The 17,644-nt window shown below is 35.1% G+C and overlaps 1 protein-coding gene across 2 annotated transcripts in view; it reads right to left on the minus strand.

The window, feature by feature from the left end:
• Window positions 1–17,644, minus strand: part of LOC110029601 (E3 ubiquitin-protein ligase RFWD3-like) — a 73,598-nt gene that overhangs the window by 6,644 nt on the left and 49,310 nt on the right. For both annotated transcript variants that reach the window (XM_020731956.1, XM_020731957.1), the window contains exons 8-10: window positions 10,895–11,005; window positions 10,660–10,793; window positions 10,280–10,319 (exon numbers count right to left, since the gene is read on the minus strand). In XM_020731956.1, the coding sequence (XP_020587615.1) occupies window positions 10,280–10,319; window positions 10,660–10,793; window positions 10,895–11,005 (285 nt within the window). The remainder of the gene's footprint in view (window positions 1–10,279; window positions 10,320–10,659; window positions 10,794–10,894; window positions 11,006–17,644) is intronic.

Here is a 17,644-nt window from a genome sequence, read left to right on the forward strand (position 1 = left end):
TAAAGTATCATCCATTAAATTTTTAAGTTGGAGTGAGACCCCAGCTTTCTTTCGTCAATTACAGATGCATGAAGTGTAAACCTATCATTCTTCATCTGAAAACTGGCTCATGTGATCATCGATCTGATTTGATGTTAGCAAGGAAAGACAGTCGTTGCTAGTCGTTGCTACCGCGATAGGTTCCATTGTATGTGAAGTGTGAATTGTTACCTCTGCAACTGATGTTTCTTGAATAGGAGCTGCAGGACTATCATGATTTTCAGTTCAAACATTATCCGTTGTAGTATTGTCAGGAGAAGAAATCACAGGGGCAGACACCAACTCCTGTCTTATGGTGATTTCCTCCTCAGGTTGGATGTCATCAAGTTTGTTGGGAGCGCGTTCAGGCACATGGAGTACACTAATAGTGTGCTTATGCTTTCACTACTGGTTCTCAACTGTGGGAGCAATCTGAAACACTTCTCCTGCAGGTGTCCAAACATTTTGCAGTGCTTGCAATAATATGACTTTTGTTCCATAAAAATTTTTTGCCAATAACCATTGTGAGCAGATCCAAGCCAGACTGCTTCTACATTTGGTAGTGTAATATCTCGTTCAATCAAAATCATTGCAATTGAGGGTCTTGAGAAATGAACTGTAGGTAAGTCTAACTGCAAATATTTTCTAAGGATAGTCCCAATTGCATATAAGATACGTAGATAAAAGAAATGAAGCTTGAGTTCAAGTAATGAAAACCAGATAAGTGCAATTGGGGGTTCTTGACTGGGATCAAAATTGAGGGTTCATTTGAGCAATTTCATATGTTTGCCCTTAATTGTGATGAATTTCTTTGAGAAAATCGTAATGTAATCATCTTCTGTGCTCAGCTGTATCATAATGTCTTCCGTCGAAATGACCCACCTGTCAATCCTCAACCAGTTTAAAATCTTCAAAAATCTTCCTGATGATCTCCATCTTAGGCCAACCTAATTGGAACTTTTCAACTAGTGTAAATTTGTATTTTCCAGCACGAGTTGAAATTTCAGCGTCAGAAAAGAAAATTGCTGGTTTGTCCGCCTTTTTCTCAATTTTTTTGATGAAATTGCAATCGTCATTTCTTGCAACATAATCATGATAAATCTGCGAGAATACCGCACTATCTGCGAGGTGAAAATGGGAGTTGCGTCTGTGAACCATTGTAGCATGGTTTGGCGAGGTTATCACCGGCGAGGGCGGCGGTGTAGGAAAGCTCTGAGGTCATTACCGCAACAAGTGCCAAACTGGAGCACAGTGAGAAGCTGCACTAGTGTCGAATGACTTTGTCGCAGACGGCAGAGGCAGAGCCGAGCAAGCTTGGGCGACTCTGTCGCAGAGGAGACATAACAAAAGTAAGAAGGTGTCGAGCAGTCGAGCGGCTCTGTAGCAGACTAGACACAGCAAGGTGTCGAGCGGCTCTGTCGCAGGCGAGACGCAGGCAAAAGCTGTCGAGTGGCCCTGTTGCAGACGAGACACAGACACAAAGACGACAACAACACTACCGCCAGACGAGGTGCGAAAGCAAACGCGAGAAGAGCAAGACGAAGCGATGTGAGTAAATCCCGAAGCCGAAAGACGCTAGGGTTTGCCATAGGGCGGAACCCTAGAGGTAGTCATTTATCTGCATCCTCCAGTAAGCAAAATCTATGTCATTGAACTTCTCGATCCGCGATGTCATCACTTTGTCTCCGCTCATTGTTCTTCCTTAGATTCGAACCCAAGACTCTGATACCAGTTGTTATGAAAAACAACGACAATAAAACGAAAAATCTGAAACGAGAAATTAACATCAGAAAAGAACACAGATTTACGTGGTTCGACAAATTGCAGACGTCCACGAAGTTATAAAGAATTTTATTACTTAGAGGAATTACTCTGTCGACCGTTTCGATGTTTACAAGAAATCTATATTTCTCTCTCTCTCTACCTCCTCTCTCTCCTTCTTTCTCTTCTTCTCTCTCTCTACCCCTAGGTGAAAGAAGAAAGACCAAAGAACTTAATCGCTACAGAAAGGAGGTGATTTTTGGGATAATTCTAGCAGACCTTCTTCCTATTTATAATAAGCAAAAAAAGGGCTTATTTTGAAAACCAGAGAGGCGGGAAGCTTCCCGCAGGTCCGCATGCGACGCGGAGCAGGACGCGGTTCGCGTGAGGCTTGACGCGGAGAGGGGTGCAGCTTGATGCGCGACACAGAGAACAGGGTGGGACACGATTCCGCGTGAGGCGCGACGGGCCGAGACAGAGAAGTCGGAACAGGCTCCATATCCAACATGTGTGTGTGTGAGTGTATATATATATATATATGTATATATATAACTTTTTGCATCATAAATTATTTTTTTAAAAGACCACCTTAATTTTTTCCATTTCTCCAAGCTTTTACATTAAAATAAATTTTTATACTAAAACTACTTATTTTTTATTTTTTCTTGCACATTATTATTCCACAACTAACTATCTTTATCTATAAGAGTTTTTCCTTTTAATTCTTCAAACACATCGTTATTTTATCCCATATAGTATTAGTTTCTTTCTGAACATCCCAAATCTTAAGATCATGAAGTATACTTACAAAAATAATTTTTATTTGTATATTTTAAGTGCTCTTATTTAATTCTATGATAATAATCTGTCATATTTTTCATCATACAATCCAAAATCAATAATGGATGTTGAGTAATTAAATTTTTACTTGGAATGACCTTAAAATCTTTAAAATTTTGACAATCTATTTTCTCATAAAAAATAAATAATTTATGTTTGATTAGATCCATTCTTATAAGTGTTAATATGTTCATCTCTTTTCTTAAATGAAATATTAACAATAACAAAAACATAAACTAAAACAAAATCTAACATGACTCTAACTTTTTCATTAGTTACTCCAAAATCATACCAATCATGAATACTTTTAAAATCTTCTATCAGTCTACCGACAGATTTTTCTAGGTCATTCCAAAATTTTAGAGAAAGTACCCTTAGATGGTTTGATCTCATAACATAAGAATTAATTGCATAACATAACTTTCGTAACATAACTTATAAATACTTTCATGACTCTAACTTTTGTAACATCTCATAAGATAACTTATCCAAAATCTAACATGGCTCTAACTTTCGTATTAATTCTTCTAGGTCATTCCAAAATTTTTCTTTTGAACATATACTTAAACCTATTTGGGGAACATAAGCATTTATAAAATTAAAAATCTTAGTATCAACAACAATCTTTAGAGCTCTAATTTTACCTCCAATTTTTTTAATTTTTACTACATTATCTTTTAAACTCTTATTTATAATTACACCTACACTCGTAAGCTATCAATCTACATATCTTTCTCTCTAACACATTTAATTTTTTGAATGCATAATATATTTATCTTACCATAAACTATAATACATGCAAATTTCATTAATTTACCTGTGAGAGTACTTATATTCCAAGTTATCAGTTTCATGAACTAACTTCTTTACTCGCATCTGTCCATAATGTGAAAATTCTTGTTTATTTAACACTAAACTAGGGCATCGGTGCAACAACCATTGCACCTTTTAATTATATTCGGGTAATACAGCGCGTTACTTCCAGGAAATGCCCTAGCATTAAAATAATGATTAAAAGAATTCATGCGTAAATGAATTTCCTAGAAATTTTTTTGCAAATTGATCTCAATTGAACAAACATGTATTAGACAAATTGGTGTAGTTGTTCATGGATAGGGGACCAAAAACTACTATTAGAGCTCACACTCTCAAGCCTTACTAAGGTAGCCTTGAAGCAGTCATTCACATTTTTTTATCCTAAATATGTTTTAGTAGCAAAGCCATCAATTCTTAAAATTTAAAAACAAGTAAAGAAGGTCGAAAGTGAGACAAATAATGTGTGGTTAATGTTTCCTCAAACTTAGCATCATCACTATGATTCCGGAGGAGCCACCATATCCAAAGTTCTAGGTTTCACAAATAAGCTCTTAAAGGGCTAGCCAACTCAACTAGGCAATTGAATGAATTTGAGGCTATAATTGCCCTTCACTCGATCTCAGACACCATTAAATTTTGTGTTCTCCTAACCACTATCATGAACACAATTATCTATTATTTCTCAAAGATATCTCTTCGAAATAATATTTCTTTTAAATGGTTTTAACATGAAATTGTCCTACTTTTTTTTTTGGTCAACTAACTCTCATCTACCTTGGACCAGACAAATTTTAGTTCTTCTAATCTTTCTCACATGGTCTACAAGTGAAATGTTGAAGACTTTGGCCCAAATCCTTAATTTTCTAAGGTATTCCTCCATCAATAACTCAATGATAGATAGTTTAAATTCGCATAGTGTATGAGTCTACCAAAAACGATGGCAAAAATTATTGGAGAATGCTACTAAGTACATTAACAAGTAGTTCATAAGAGCCTCTAAGCAGAAAATCATGCTCTGTTATTCCTATCCTTGTTGGAAAGAAATTGCTCATGTTATATAAGAAAAAAAAAAAAAAAGAAGCCCAACTCAACCAAGGGTTGCTCAAACTTTCACAATTCAGTATCCCCCAAGCCAAGTTGTGCGGATTCCACTTCTGATTGCCTGCTAACAACTATCATAATGACATTTCAAAATCAAGATTACCTTCCATGGCTACCTAAGATTGAGACCTTATCAAAGAAAAAAGATATATGTGAACAAACTATGCACTAACATAAAATGACAACAGCCACAACATAATTTCCACAGCCTCAAGGTGCTAATCTAGAAGATAACTGAGATTACTTGAAGGAGTTCCAAGCAGAGTTAAGTTATTACAAGTAACATTCGCACAAAGTAAAGTTTAGATAATCAGCATGATAAAAGCAATATTCAATCAAATAGTTATCAAAGAAAAAAGATATATGTGAACAAACTATGCACTAACATAAAATGACAATAGCCACAACATAATTTCCACTGCCTCAAGGTGCTAATCTAGAAGATAACTGAGATTACTTGAAGGAGTTCCAAGCAGAGTAAAGTTATTACAAGTAATATTCGCACAAAGTAAAGTTTAGATAATCAGCATGATAAAAGCAATATTCAATCAAATAGATCCAAACACATCTAAGCATATGAGAATGCAAAGGATTGGGTGCAAAGAGTTATTTCACTCGTTCATACACGCCTCCAATTATTTTGCATGAGGATTTACCAACAAATTACAACGTCTTCATTGACAGCAGTGTGAGAGGTGATCAATAATTTTTAAATCAACAGAGGCCTAATTAACTCGAGGAGCTCAATAAACAACCTATGCCTTCACACTCTAAGGAAGCACATCATTGGAGAGAAAAATATCCATGCCTTTGAGGGCATATAGATTGAACATTCTAATAAGGGCACGAAACCAAAGGCATACTACTCTTCTAATCATATGGGTTAAAAATGTAATTTTGAGAAGAGGAAAGTTGTGTTCATTATATTAAGAGCACCATCAACATATAATGGCATATTTAGTTTTTTGTTATTGTATACTTATCAAGCCAACGTATCAAACTACCGCCCAGTTGTGAAAGTTAACTTATCTTGGTAGTGTTGCCATCTAAAGCGACCTCATCCAAATATCACATGTTTTATTAACACCATCCAAGCTAAGAAGCCCCATATACTCAAAACCAGCATTATTTTTTCAATTAGTAGATGAAGCTGTCAAATTTCCACAACATCAGAAAATCTTGGCCCAAAACCTTTTATATAAGCTTCCGATCAAAGGTACATTAAAAAATAAGACATTTTTACTCAAAATAATGTTCTTACTTTTTCTTGGGAGCCATCCAATATGTTTGGGGTAAATAGGAGATTTTCCTATACCTGATAAAACATTCATTTCAGAAGCAAATCATTCAAGAGGATAAAAGATGAATGTTGACTCATAATGAAGCCACATACCAAAATGAAAGTATGCAATCTCTTTGAAGTTGAATTGGTGATAGGCTTGATTGGGTCTCCAATGTGATAAGGATTAAAAACTAAAATGCTAGATAAAGAATGTTCGTCGAGTTTAGTCCAAACCAAGCTAATCTAAAAGACCATTGTTCACTAATAATTATCCATGCATTAGTTGGTTGAATCATTGTTTATCCTTTGCACAACTTTCTCATTACATTCTCAAGCCATCATCGGATTAAGATGCACCCAATAAAACGACAAAAAAAGAAAATCAAGCTTTGTGACTAGTATGAGTAATTTCATTCAATCTAAAAAGTGCAGGAGTAATTGATGATATTTTCAAATTACACTCGGGATTGAATATTAAAGAGTAAATTGACAACCTCGTTGAAGAACATCAATCCATCAAAACACCTAGCAAATCTAAAAGATCATTTCATCAAAATCTAAGTATAAGATAAGGCCCAATTCCACAATTTTTTTTATGTCACAAATCAGAAATGTTCTCGAGTAAGCTGATATCCTATAGTTGCAGAAGAAACAAATTGAGATACAGTTTAAACCATTCTTAAAGGGAATTCACCTTGCTTAATCTAGATGGAGCAAAAGCAACATGGAAGGTTGGTTGAACTGATTTGTGTAATCATTCAACTGGGAAATAAGCATGCTACACTCTTTAAAATTTTGAGAAAAATAAAGGAGGTTAAAATGGATGACAGAACAAGAGAAATCTTAACGAAAGCTCAAGAACTATTTGATGAAATCGAGTGATTTCAAAAACTATATCTAAGAGTCAATTATTAAGCAGTCAACTTGGTTCTAATCAGATAACAGATAAAAGAATCAAGTAAAGTGCTAAATAAGTATGTACTTGACAAAAGAAAAGTTGAATTATTCATTCATAAAAGGCTAGCTCTAATTCTCTTATCATTTCAACAAGGCGACTAAAATGATAGTTCTAATTGCGCACAATTTAGGTCATCTCCAATTAACCATTAAAGGAGTCATTGCTATGGCATCAACAATCATCGAGGTTGATGAAGAAGTCAGTTGAACTTATTGAGCGCAAGCTCTAATTGACGATGATAGGGGAAGCTTAGAAATATCATGGCTTAATATAATTTGAAACGGACTTCACATCATTTGTCAAAGCAAGATTTGAATTTAAACAAGGTTAATGATGCATGCACATAGATGAAGCATTTAAAAATAATAATGGTAGAGCCAAAGTCATTTTAGTGAGCCCTAATGATGCATTCCTTAATTTTGCCCATCAACTCAACTTTGAGGAGATGAACAGTTAAACAGAGTCAAGACAGTGCTCGCAAGACTTAACTTTACACACCTACGGTTGCATATTGCATTAATCAAAAGAAAAAAACAAAATGTGTGAGTATAGCACTTTACAAAATGTGATCTATCATCAAATAGTATGGAAGAGAGTGCATTATTTTCATTTACATGTTTCAAAATAAAACTAAATTCTAAAGCAAGCTTGGCACAAAGATGAAAAAGCTCTTCGTTTTCTGTAACTAGAGACATGTGATGATTCAAACCTTGGCTGAATTTAGAGTCAAATAACTTGTAATGATTTTGGACCTAAATGTGTGAGATTTCCAAATTTAACTAATCTATAGCAAAGCTCGTCTTAAGAGAAGATGACAATTGATAAATTTGTAGGCGAAAAAAAGAGAATTTCATGCCTCGACAATAAGAGAATTATAATGTTACTTATCATTAAGTCCTCCGGTGGATTGCCACCAAAAATTATTTTTCATATTTTTAACCAATTTAATGGTATAATTTTGTGGCTTACGTCTTGATTCACAAAAAAGAAATATTATAATACCGGATTACACAATTTTAAACCTTGCTCATGTATTGCTACTTTTGCTAGAAAGTTTAACGCATAAACAATTATTGTACAGCACTCATGACATAAGATGTTGTTTATGGATTTAAAGAATTTCACGTGTCATTTTACTCCATTGACCTCCCATATATCCATTTGCTTGTGTCAACTTAAAAAATTCATTTTTAATGTGGCGGGTAATTTTTAAGGTTTCAGCACAGACTGGATTTTGCATGACCAGAAAAAGTGAAGCTTCTGAATCAATTAACTGCATAAACCAACTGAAATTACCGAAATAATATTCAACATTGCCCAACATCATACCTTCACAAAATAAAGGTAATGCTGAAACTTTGAAAAACACCCTCTAGCCATTTTTGTAATACATAGCATATGGAAAGCACAGAAATGTCTATAAAGTTGTGCAAATTACATCACATACATTCATGTATATTTGTACCAATTACATATCTACATATGAATCTATGCAAATGCAAATATCTAAATACATAAAATACATCAAACAAAAATGTAAAAACAGACAAGAAAAATTCATCTGCATAAAAATGCACCATTCCATCTAATGTCAATGCATATTTAAACACAATCAAGAATGTGATGTCACTTCTCACAAAATTCGTAGACAAATCCATTTTTCATAATGTTCATGCTTATAGAGTATTTATTCAATTTGCATTACAATCTTTATGGAGTTTGAAATATATTTGCTTTTTGTTTGTCACTGTTTCATTTTGTTCATGTTAAACCATAATTTTTATCAGAGCTTTCTTGTCAAACAACACAAGAAAAAGGAAAAGCGAGAAGTAGTTGGCAACAAATTAGGGAGGGAACAGTATATGCATCTAGATTTTTTACTAATTCGGCAATCATCCCTTCAAATTACTATGTTCGGACCATTTATAAAAAGATATCTTCGAACAAATTCTGAAAATGCCCCTAATTTATAAGAAAAGACAAATTCTAATAAAAATCATGGTTTAACATGAAAAAATGAAACATTGACAAGAAAAGAACATACATTTCAAACTCCATGACAAGTCAAATGCAAATTGAATAAGTACATCATAGACATGAACATTATGATAATTGGATTTGACTACTGTATACCCAAACACGATCATGTACCCTAACAAGACTTTTTTAGGAATACATCATACAAACCAAGCCTCATGGGCTTCAGAAACCCACCTGTCGACGTGGTGGAGCTGAGCCTGCCCGTCGAAGTGATTGAAGTGAGCCCACCTGCCAAAGTGGTCGAACTGAACCCTCCAGCTAAAGTGGTCGAGCTAACCCGAGATGGATTATGAAGGAAGACCATCATTGCATATAAGTACCTGTGTCAATTCTTACTATGGTGTCGCCTGACATCCGCATCGTAATCTTTTCACCTAGACACCACAGACAAACTTAGTACTGTGCGGAATATACTTTTATATTTCTTTCTTCTTATGGAGGAAGACCATCATTGCATACAAGTATCTGTGTCAATACTTATTATGGTGCTCCCTGACATCCGCATCGCAATCTTTTCACCTAGACACCATAGACAAGCTTAGTACAGTGCGGAATATACTTTTATATTTCTTTCTTCTTATGTATAAAAGGAAGTCAGAGGGGCCCTCGAGAGATCCTTTGGGAGGACCTTGAAAGGGTGTTTTACCCCCTCTCTCTCTCTCATGACGGGAGAAGCAGAGATCCTTCCTTTGAACCATACCCCGTTGACCGGGGATCCTAAAAAGATACAAAGTGAGAAACACGAGTATTAGACGATGTTTGGCCGCGACTTGGATTTACATTAAATGGGATTATCAAATCTAGCGCAATCGGATTTATCTAACCTTTTGCAGACCTCGCGAGTGACGACGAGCGACTTACTGTAAATTCACCTCGTAGTTGGATTTCATAAATTAGAATTTATGCAACAGAAAGCGAAGAAATCACAAAACTCGAAAGATTTTGAATTAACGAAGCCTTGGTTTTAATTTCTATTGTTTTAATGTTTGGAGGAATTTAAGTTAAATCCATGGCTAATCCCTTAAATATTATGCTACCAAACACCCCTTTAGTGAGACAATCATCGCCTTGTTTATACCTTCCTCCTAAAAACAAGATTTTTAAAGGGTTGTATGAACTCAAGAACAATACGGGACCCTACGTCCTAAAAGAATTCAACAACTACGAATGCAAATTGTCCACTAGAATTTAAAAAAATAATATGAGTGAATGTTTTATGAAAGTATAGCATTCTACAATATCACATTCCAAAAAATTTGACATATTCATTACAGTAATATAGGCTGTCCAGCATTTCTTTCATGTTATTCACATGCTTCATAATTCTCAAAACAACTAAATTAAACAAAGTTTATTAATCTCTAACCAAAAGAAATTTGATTCTTTATGTAGTAAAAACAGAATAAGAAGTTGAATTGACATTTCAAAAATTTCATATAGTAGTAAGAGAATGAAAGAATTACCGGTAAATCATACTTTAGGACAACGTTGTTGCTAAGCATGCTGAAAAGTAAAAAACATGATAATTATTTTCTTGAGGACAACCTTTAAGGGGCATTAACATACATACCACACAATTCTTATGTATTAAGACATCTAAACAGCCACATTTAGCATTGCACTCAAATCTTTAATATCACATCAAAAACACTAGAATCACCTACTTTCTAGAAGTGGAATATAGCTTTTCATGCATAGGTTTTTCATACCAAAGTGTTATTATTGTCAAATATGAAAGTTTACGTGTTAGATATGCAAATACATAATAATTGTGTGGCATGCATGTAAATTTTCCAAACTTTAAAAGAAGAAAAGATTGTCATGTCCAGAGAGCATCTCAAACCTCAAAAGTGATATTTTTTTTCCTAATGATGCAATGAGTGCGAGACAGCCAGGAAGGATACACAAATCTCTAACAGCTCCAGTCTGAGGAGGAAGCAGGATTCGATCTATTTCGCATCGCCCTAACAAGCTAATCTGCATACATGACGAAGAAGATTCATTGTTAAGTTATCAATATTATCAAGAATTGAATGAAAGAAATAGTTTCTTTGCATAAGTAAACAATAAAGTTATACCTTATTCAGGTAATGCTCACTATCTTGCCCAGGTTTCTTCCCTGAGACTATCAGAATTTGACTAGATGCATCAATTCCAAGAACTCGTGCTCCATCAACTGGAATTTCGTTCTGTCCAAATGGAACATACAGGAGATATTATCAACTTAACTAGACAGGACTAGAAAGAATATCTCATAAGTAAATGGAAACGTTAAAAACACAGAAATATGTATTGAGTTGTCAAGATATTGTTGACACCCAAGTAAGAGTGCAACTGAGCCACGACGAATCGTGAGCCAGCTTAGGCTCGGTTCAATAAGTGACTCGTAAACTGAGCTCCATGACCTAACAAGTTAAGCTCAAGCCAGACCCGCCTAGACTCGTTAACTCGCGGGCCAGCTCATTATAAAAACATTGACATAAAAATAATTAAAATATATTAAAATTCAAGACTGTATTTTTAAATTATTAAAAATGCTTAAAAAATAATATTTTATATTTTATATCAAGTGATTTTTAATTATTTATCTTTTAATTGCTCATTTTATTTGTGACTTTATTATAACAAAAGCTTCAATTAATATTATTTTCTCTATTTCAAAATAAACAAGTTGGATCGTGAGCCAACTTGAATTTGTAGAATAATTAGAGCATCTCTAGCAATATACGCTTAGGCGTGTCCAACTAAAATCTATCTACAATACATGACTATCACATAAAATAATTTGTATACATATTTTATCCTAAGAAAACTTATTTATTTAAAAAAAAATCAGTTAATATAAAGTCATAAGTAACTAAGACTAAATAGTCATGATCTTGAAGTCAAATCATGACAGATCATTAACATGAACAGGCGCCATGATTTGGGATCACGAGTCCTGTGTTTCAAAGTAACCCTCCCTCCCTCCCTCCCTCAACATTTAAATGCAATTTACAACAAACATCAATTTAACCAAGTGCAGGAAACCAATCCAAGGGGAAGATATGTACACCAAGCATGGGAAGCAGGAACCTCAAAGAAGATCCAGTAGGTAGCTTATTTTTTTTTAGCAGTAAACAAGAAAGGAAATCCAGCTACAATGGCTAAAATAACATGAGGAGAAGGTCAAGTTAAGGAGCAGAAAGCCAAAATAAAAATGCAGCTTCCATAGCATTAAAAATGTAAACCAATCATGCAAAGCAGGAACCCGGAAGAAGATCCAGTAGGTAGCTTATTTTTTTTAGAAGTAAACAAGAAAGGAATCCAGCTATAATGGCTGAAATAACATGAGACGATGGTCACGTTAAGGAACAGGAAGCCAAAATAAGAATGCAGCTTCCATAGCATTAAAAATCAGGAGAAAAAAGAAATATAATAGATATTCGTTCATCTGGCCTACATTTCATAGACGGAGTGGCACATTTGAAGGAAAGAAAATAAAATCATAAGTAGAAAATTAGAAATAAAAAAGAGAAGATGATTTATAAAATTGGAATGTCAGAAATCAAAAGTAGCTTACATTTTGAAATCACTTCTCATAAATAAACAAATAATGCTTAATGAAAGTAGAGAAAATCCAAAATAATTAGAAACAACAACAATAACAAAGCCTTAATCCCACCACGTTGGGTCGGCTACATGAATCCTTTTTCTCTATTGTGTCCCATTTAACGTCATATTTTTATTTAGCTCTAATAAATTAAGATCATTTTTTATACAATAAGCCCAAGTCTTCACAGGTTTACCTCTACCTTTCTTAACATAAGTCGAATCTAAAACATCTATTCTCCGAATCGGATCATCAAATGGTCGACGTTTAATGTGACCAAACCATCTAAGACGACTCTCTCTAATTTTGTCCGCCATTGGAGCTACACCAACCCTATCACGGATATATTCATTTCTCATTTTGTCTCTAAGTGTAAAGCCACTCATCCACCTAATCATTCTCATCTCGGCAACAATTAGTATTATGCTTCTCTTTTAAAGGCCAACATTCAACGCCATAGAGCATTGCAGGTCTCGCCACCACCTTATAAAATTTAACTTCAGTCTAAGCGGAACTTTTCTATCACACAAAAGGCCTGAAGCATTCCTCTTGTTCAACCAACCAACTTGAATTCTACTATTAACATCCCCATCTATATCACCATCGCTTTGAACAACAGACCCGAGATATCTAAATCGTTCACACTTTTTATTAATTTGATCACCCAAAGTTACACTTCTGTCATTAGTGCTACTACTACTAAAATTACATTCCATGTATTCAATTTTAGTTTTATTCAAATGAAGGCCTTTAGACTCCAATGTAGACCTCCATAATTCAAGTTTTTCATGGGCTCTTTCTCTCATCTTATCCACGAGAAGGATATCATCAGCAAAAAGCATACACCAAGGTACATTCTCCTGTAAATGTCAAGTAAGACCATCCATAACTAAAGCAAAAAGATATGGGCTTAAAGCCGATCTCAAATGTAATCCAACAGAAATAGGAAAATATTAGGTCAATCCTCCTTAAGTTCGAACACAAATAACAGCTCTAGTATACAAATCTTTAATGACTTTAATATAAGTCAAATCAACATCTTTCTTCTCAATAACTCTCCAAAGGATGTTTCTTGAAACCTTATCGTATGCTTTTTCTAAATCAATAAAAATCAAATGTAGATCCTACTTAGAAAGTCCAAATAAAAAGACATGTAATCAATAATTAAGAAATAGCCTTTTTTAGAGAGGGGAACTCCATTTCTCGAAAATACCAACACCAAACGAAGAAATCGATTGACCGAACTCCTTTCCTTTCACATTGAAGCCAATTGACCAAACTCCTTGCTCATTAACCAGGATGAAGGTGAAAATTTGCATCTTCCTCCCCTCTCCAAATCTAATTCATGTCTTCCCACAAGATAAATTAAAGAAATAGAGAGAGTATAATTTTTTTGTAGAACGAATAAAAGAGGAAAATTTATAGCGAACAGTAAGTGTTGACAGTTTTGCAGTTATACTGAGTTTTCAAAGAATCTCCCAACAACATTTTCTTTATGACTTTTTTTTTTATTTTGAGTATTCCACGCAACTTTATTTAAGACACGTTGTCGGCACTATTTTCGATTGGAGTTGCCTATTGGAAGATATCGGTCACTTGAATCGAAATCTCGTCTATATATATATATATATCAAAGTTTAGAAAAATATGAAATCAAACTGAGCCCATATTTTTCATAATTTAAATGAAAGAGCACTATATCTCAAACTCTGTATCAATCACGAAGGATAAACATAAGACTTGAGGATGAGGCTCAATCAAATAAACTAAGAAATATATGACATCCATTTGGTCTGCGAAAACATTTTTATTTGCCAACAAGTTCTCTTATTTAATACGAATAATTAAATAGGGTTTATATTAAGCTGGGTTCAGAAAAGCTTCCTATAAGGGCAAGCCCTTATAGTTACTTACATCATAGATAACCGAAATCACCTAAGAAAACTCTCGATAAAAATCAGAAAATATTATCTTCAAAAAGGTCAAAAGATAGGACTTTTCAATGAAATCGAACAAAGATGTGTGAAAGGGGAATGATTCAAATTTGAAACATTTATTGTGGAATCTAAAGGAGGAAGAATTAGGGGATGTCATAGATCCGAAGGAGAACCTCGATGACTTCCCAAGCTACCTTATGGTTTGACTTCAGTTTAGAGGAGAAATATTTAAGTGTTTCATCGTGTCAATTTTATTTAATTAGGGTTTTTGATTAAGGCTTACATTCATATGAAACGATCACACAAATAGCCTGGAAGATATGAGAATTTAGGTTGTGACGAACGACAACCTCGGAATCCTAAGACGAGTTAGGGCTTAGATTGTACAGCAGAGCTGTACAAATGCCTAAAGAGAGGATGAGGATTTATGTCGCAATAGCCAAACAAAATCGAAATCCTATGACTTGTTGTTTGATTCTAAGGAATAGTTTAACTGCTGAAGACATGTTCTGCTGTTGAAGATGGTCATGTTGCCCACAATGCTAGCTCCAAGCTCCTCATCGTAGCACATTCGAGTTTGATGTTAGTTCTATGTGTACATGCAATTGTTGAGTCAACGATCTGCTGCCGAGTACCTCCTATGAAACAAACTACTGGCCCCCTATTCTAAGGTATAATGTGTAAGAGAAACAATAGCAGGTACAAGTGTAATGACAAAATTTAAAAAGGAGCTAGCATGCATTGTATCAACAAAAGAACTACCTATCAACAAAAGAACCATTGTATCAACAAAAGAACTACCACCTGAAAAACTCAAGAAAGAGCGGCAAATGACCCACAATGAAAAAACTCAAGAAAGAGCGGCAAATGACCCACGATGAAGGAAAACTTGAGAAAATCAGCAAATGACTCACAACGGAAATCTTGAAGCAACAACAACAAATGGCGACTTAAAGAAAGTTACCGAAACACAGGAATATCCCAGAAAAATACCACGAGTGCTTTACTAAAAGCTCAAGTAAAATCACACGAAAAATTTGAAGAGAGAAACCCGCAAGTACTCGGGTCAGGGCTAGGCTCAAATATTATATATTTGTACTTGAGAGATGTCGAAGGCAACTGTCGGTCACCCGAATGTATAGAGTCAGCCACTCAACTAGAAGGGTGTTCTACTAAACTTAACTTAGGAGGGTACTCCTTAGCCCGGTACTGGTGATTGACAAGTGGACAATAGAATTTATATTTAAAATTTATATTTTTGCATGCATATAGATTTCAGACATACAAAAGGAAGTTGTATCAATTTTATGGTAAAAAACGATCTTGTATCTGTTCTTACCAGTTTTGAAAAATTATGATTGTCCACAAGTCGATCACGCCGTCGGGCATAAGACCGCAACAACCTAAGAAGGTGCGGGCCGAGGAGGGTGCGGGTCCCCCGCTAGTCTTGTGTCAGTGAATAATACTATCATCCTACCGTTCATCAGATCTCAGGATTAGGTCATAATATCGTAGGATGGAATATCATTCCGCTCTACCATCGGTGTGTTTTTGTCATCACCGCCCTAAGGCCCGAAACAAAACCGACCTACTTGCGATATTGCTTGATGGTTTCATGTATAGCAAAAAACTATATATGTGCATTTATGTATCGAACACAAGCACCGAAAACCTAAACAAATAAGCAAGAAAAAAAAATAATAAGGGTGAGAGAGAGGAGGAACTGATCCACCCAAAAGATTAAAAAGGCGAAGGGTGAATCAGCCCTCAAAACTTATGACGAAAAGGCCTGAAAATGAGGTCCCAAGATCCTTGAATCAACCTAAAAATGATATCATTTTCTCAAATTTTATAAATGGATCAGCCCAAGAAGGGTATCCCTTCCAAATCTTGTTTCGAACAGGTCGAAACGGGTCCGAATCAATGTGACGATTGTATACACGGCTCCGCCACCACTTACATATTCACACACCCAAGCCTAGGCCCAAATATTGCATTCACGTCATCCAAATCTTTTATATTGTATCGAAAATGTCACAGTCAGAGCCTCACAACTGCAGCTCAAAAGAAGCCCAAAGAAAGCCAACTAAACTCCCAACTCAATTAAAGCAACCCGCACAACCTCAAATTTTACATAGCGTCAACCTCGTCAAAGCTTCAGAAATTCTCATGAATAAAACGATCAAATTCATATTTCCAAAAAGTAAACTCCTTGAAGTTTCAGAATTCTCACACAAGTATCACATGTAAACATTTTCCAAAGCCCAAGGCAACACCTCCAATTTCCAATAATTTTATATATTTCATATCATGAAATTGAAAGAGAACAAATTTCCAAATAATCTTATAACCTCCATGATCCAACATTAAGTCCACACTTTGAGTGTTTATACTTATGTATATAAAAAAACCCAAACTTCCGAGTCCCCATATGACCCGAGAGTATAGAATCAACTCGATAAACCTCAAATTTACATAAAGTACAGTTAAATGAATTCCATACTTGCATGAAATCAAATTGTACAATTCTAGCTTTGCATAAAGCCGACCCAAATGAATTTTTAACATACAAAGAACTGACTTATATAAATCTCAAATATGCATAAAACCGACTTCAAAATCACTTCAGGCTGAGTGAATAAGCATGTGAAAGTTCAGATTTTTACAAATAAGCCATGCAAAGTTTCAGATTTTTTAAATAAGCCATGCAAGACTTTTGGATCTTGCAAATGAGTCACACAAAGTTTTCAGATTTTTTTTTTTAAAAAAGGCCATGCAAATCTTCAACACATGTATATCGTCCCAAACCTTTCATATTGCAAAAGAGACAACTCCCTTTCATGCATAGGATAAGGTTGAATAAAGTTTGGGTGTTAAATATGTAAATATATAAGAATTGGGTGCTCTAAAAAAAATGAAACAACAGCTGTTTTGTCATCCACCCAAATGAATTATAAATATAACTATTTTAAAAGAAATTAAAAAAGCAAAAGCATGAGCCATGATATCAGTGAGATATCCCTAGCTTAGTGTCACCTCCCAAAAGAGCCCTTATGGGTGGTGGGCAGCCCAGGACTTAAATACTGCTTTTCGGCCCTACACCTAGCCAATGTGAGACTATTTGTCCGTGACATTCTACTCCACCCAATCACGTGACGCCCTCGTCACGGATCGGCTCCCCCGGGCGTCCCACTGGCACCTGGAGAGTCCACACACCTGGCAGGCAGTAATCTGCTCTGATACCACTTGTCACCTCCCAAAAGAGCCCTTATGGGTGGTGGGCAGCCCAGGACTTAAAT

The sequence above is a fragment of the Phalaenopsis equestris genome, unplaced genomic scaffold (genome assembly GCF_001263595.1).
Source record: "Phalaenopsis equestris unplaced genomic scaffold, ASM126359v1 Scaffold000598, whole genome shotgun sequence".
Classification (NCBI taxonomy): Eukaryota; Viridiplantae; Streptophyta; class Magnoliopsida; order Asparagales; family Orchidaceae; genus Phalaenopsis; species Phalaenopsis equestris.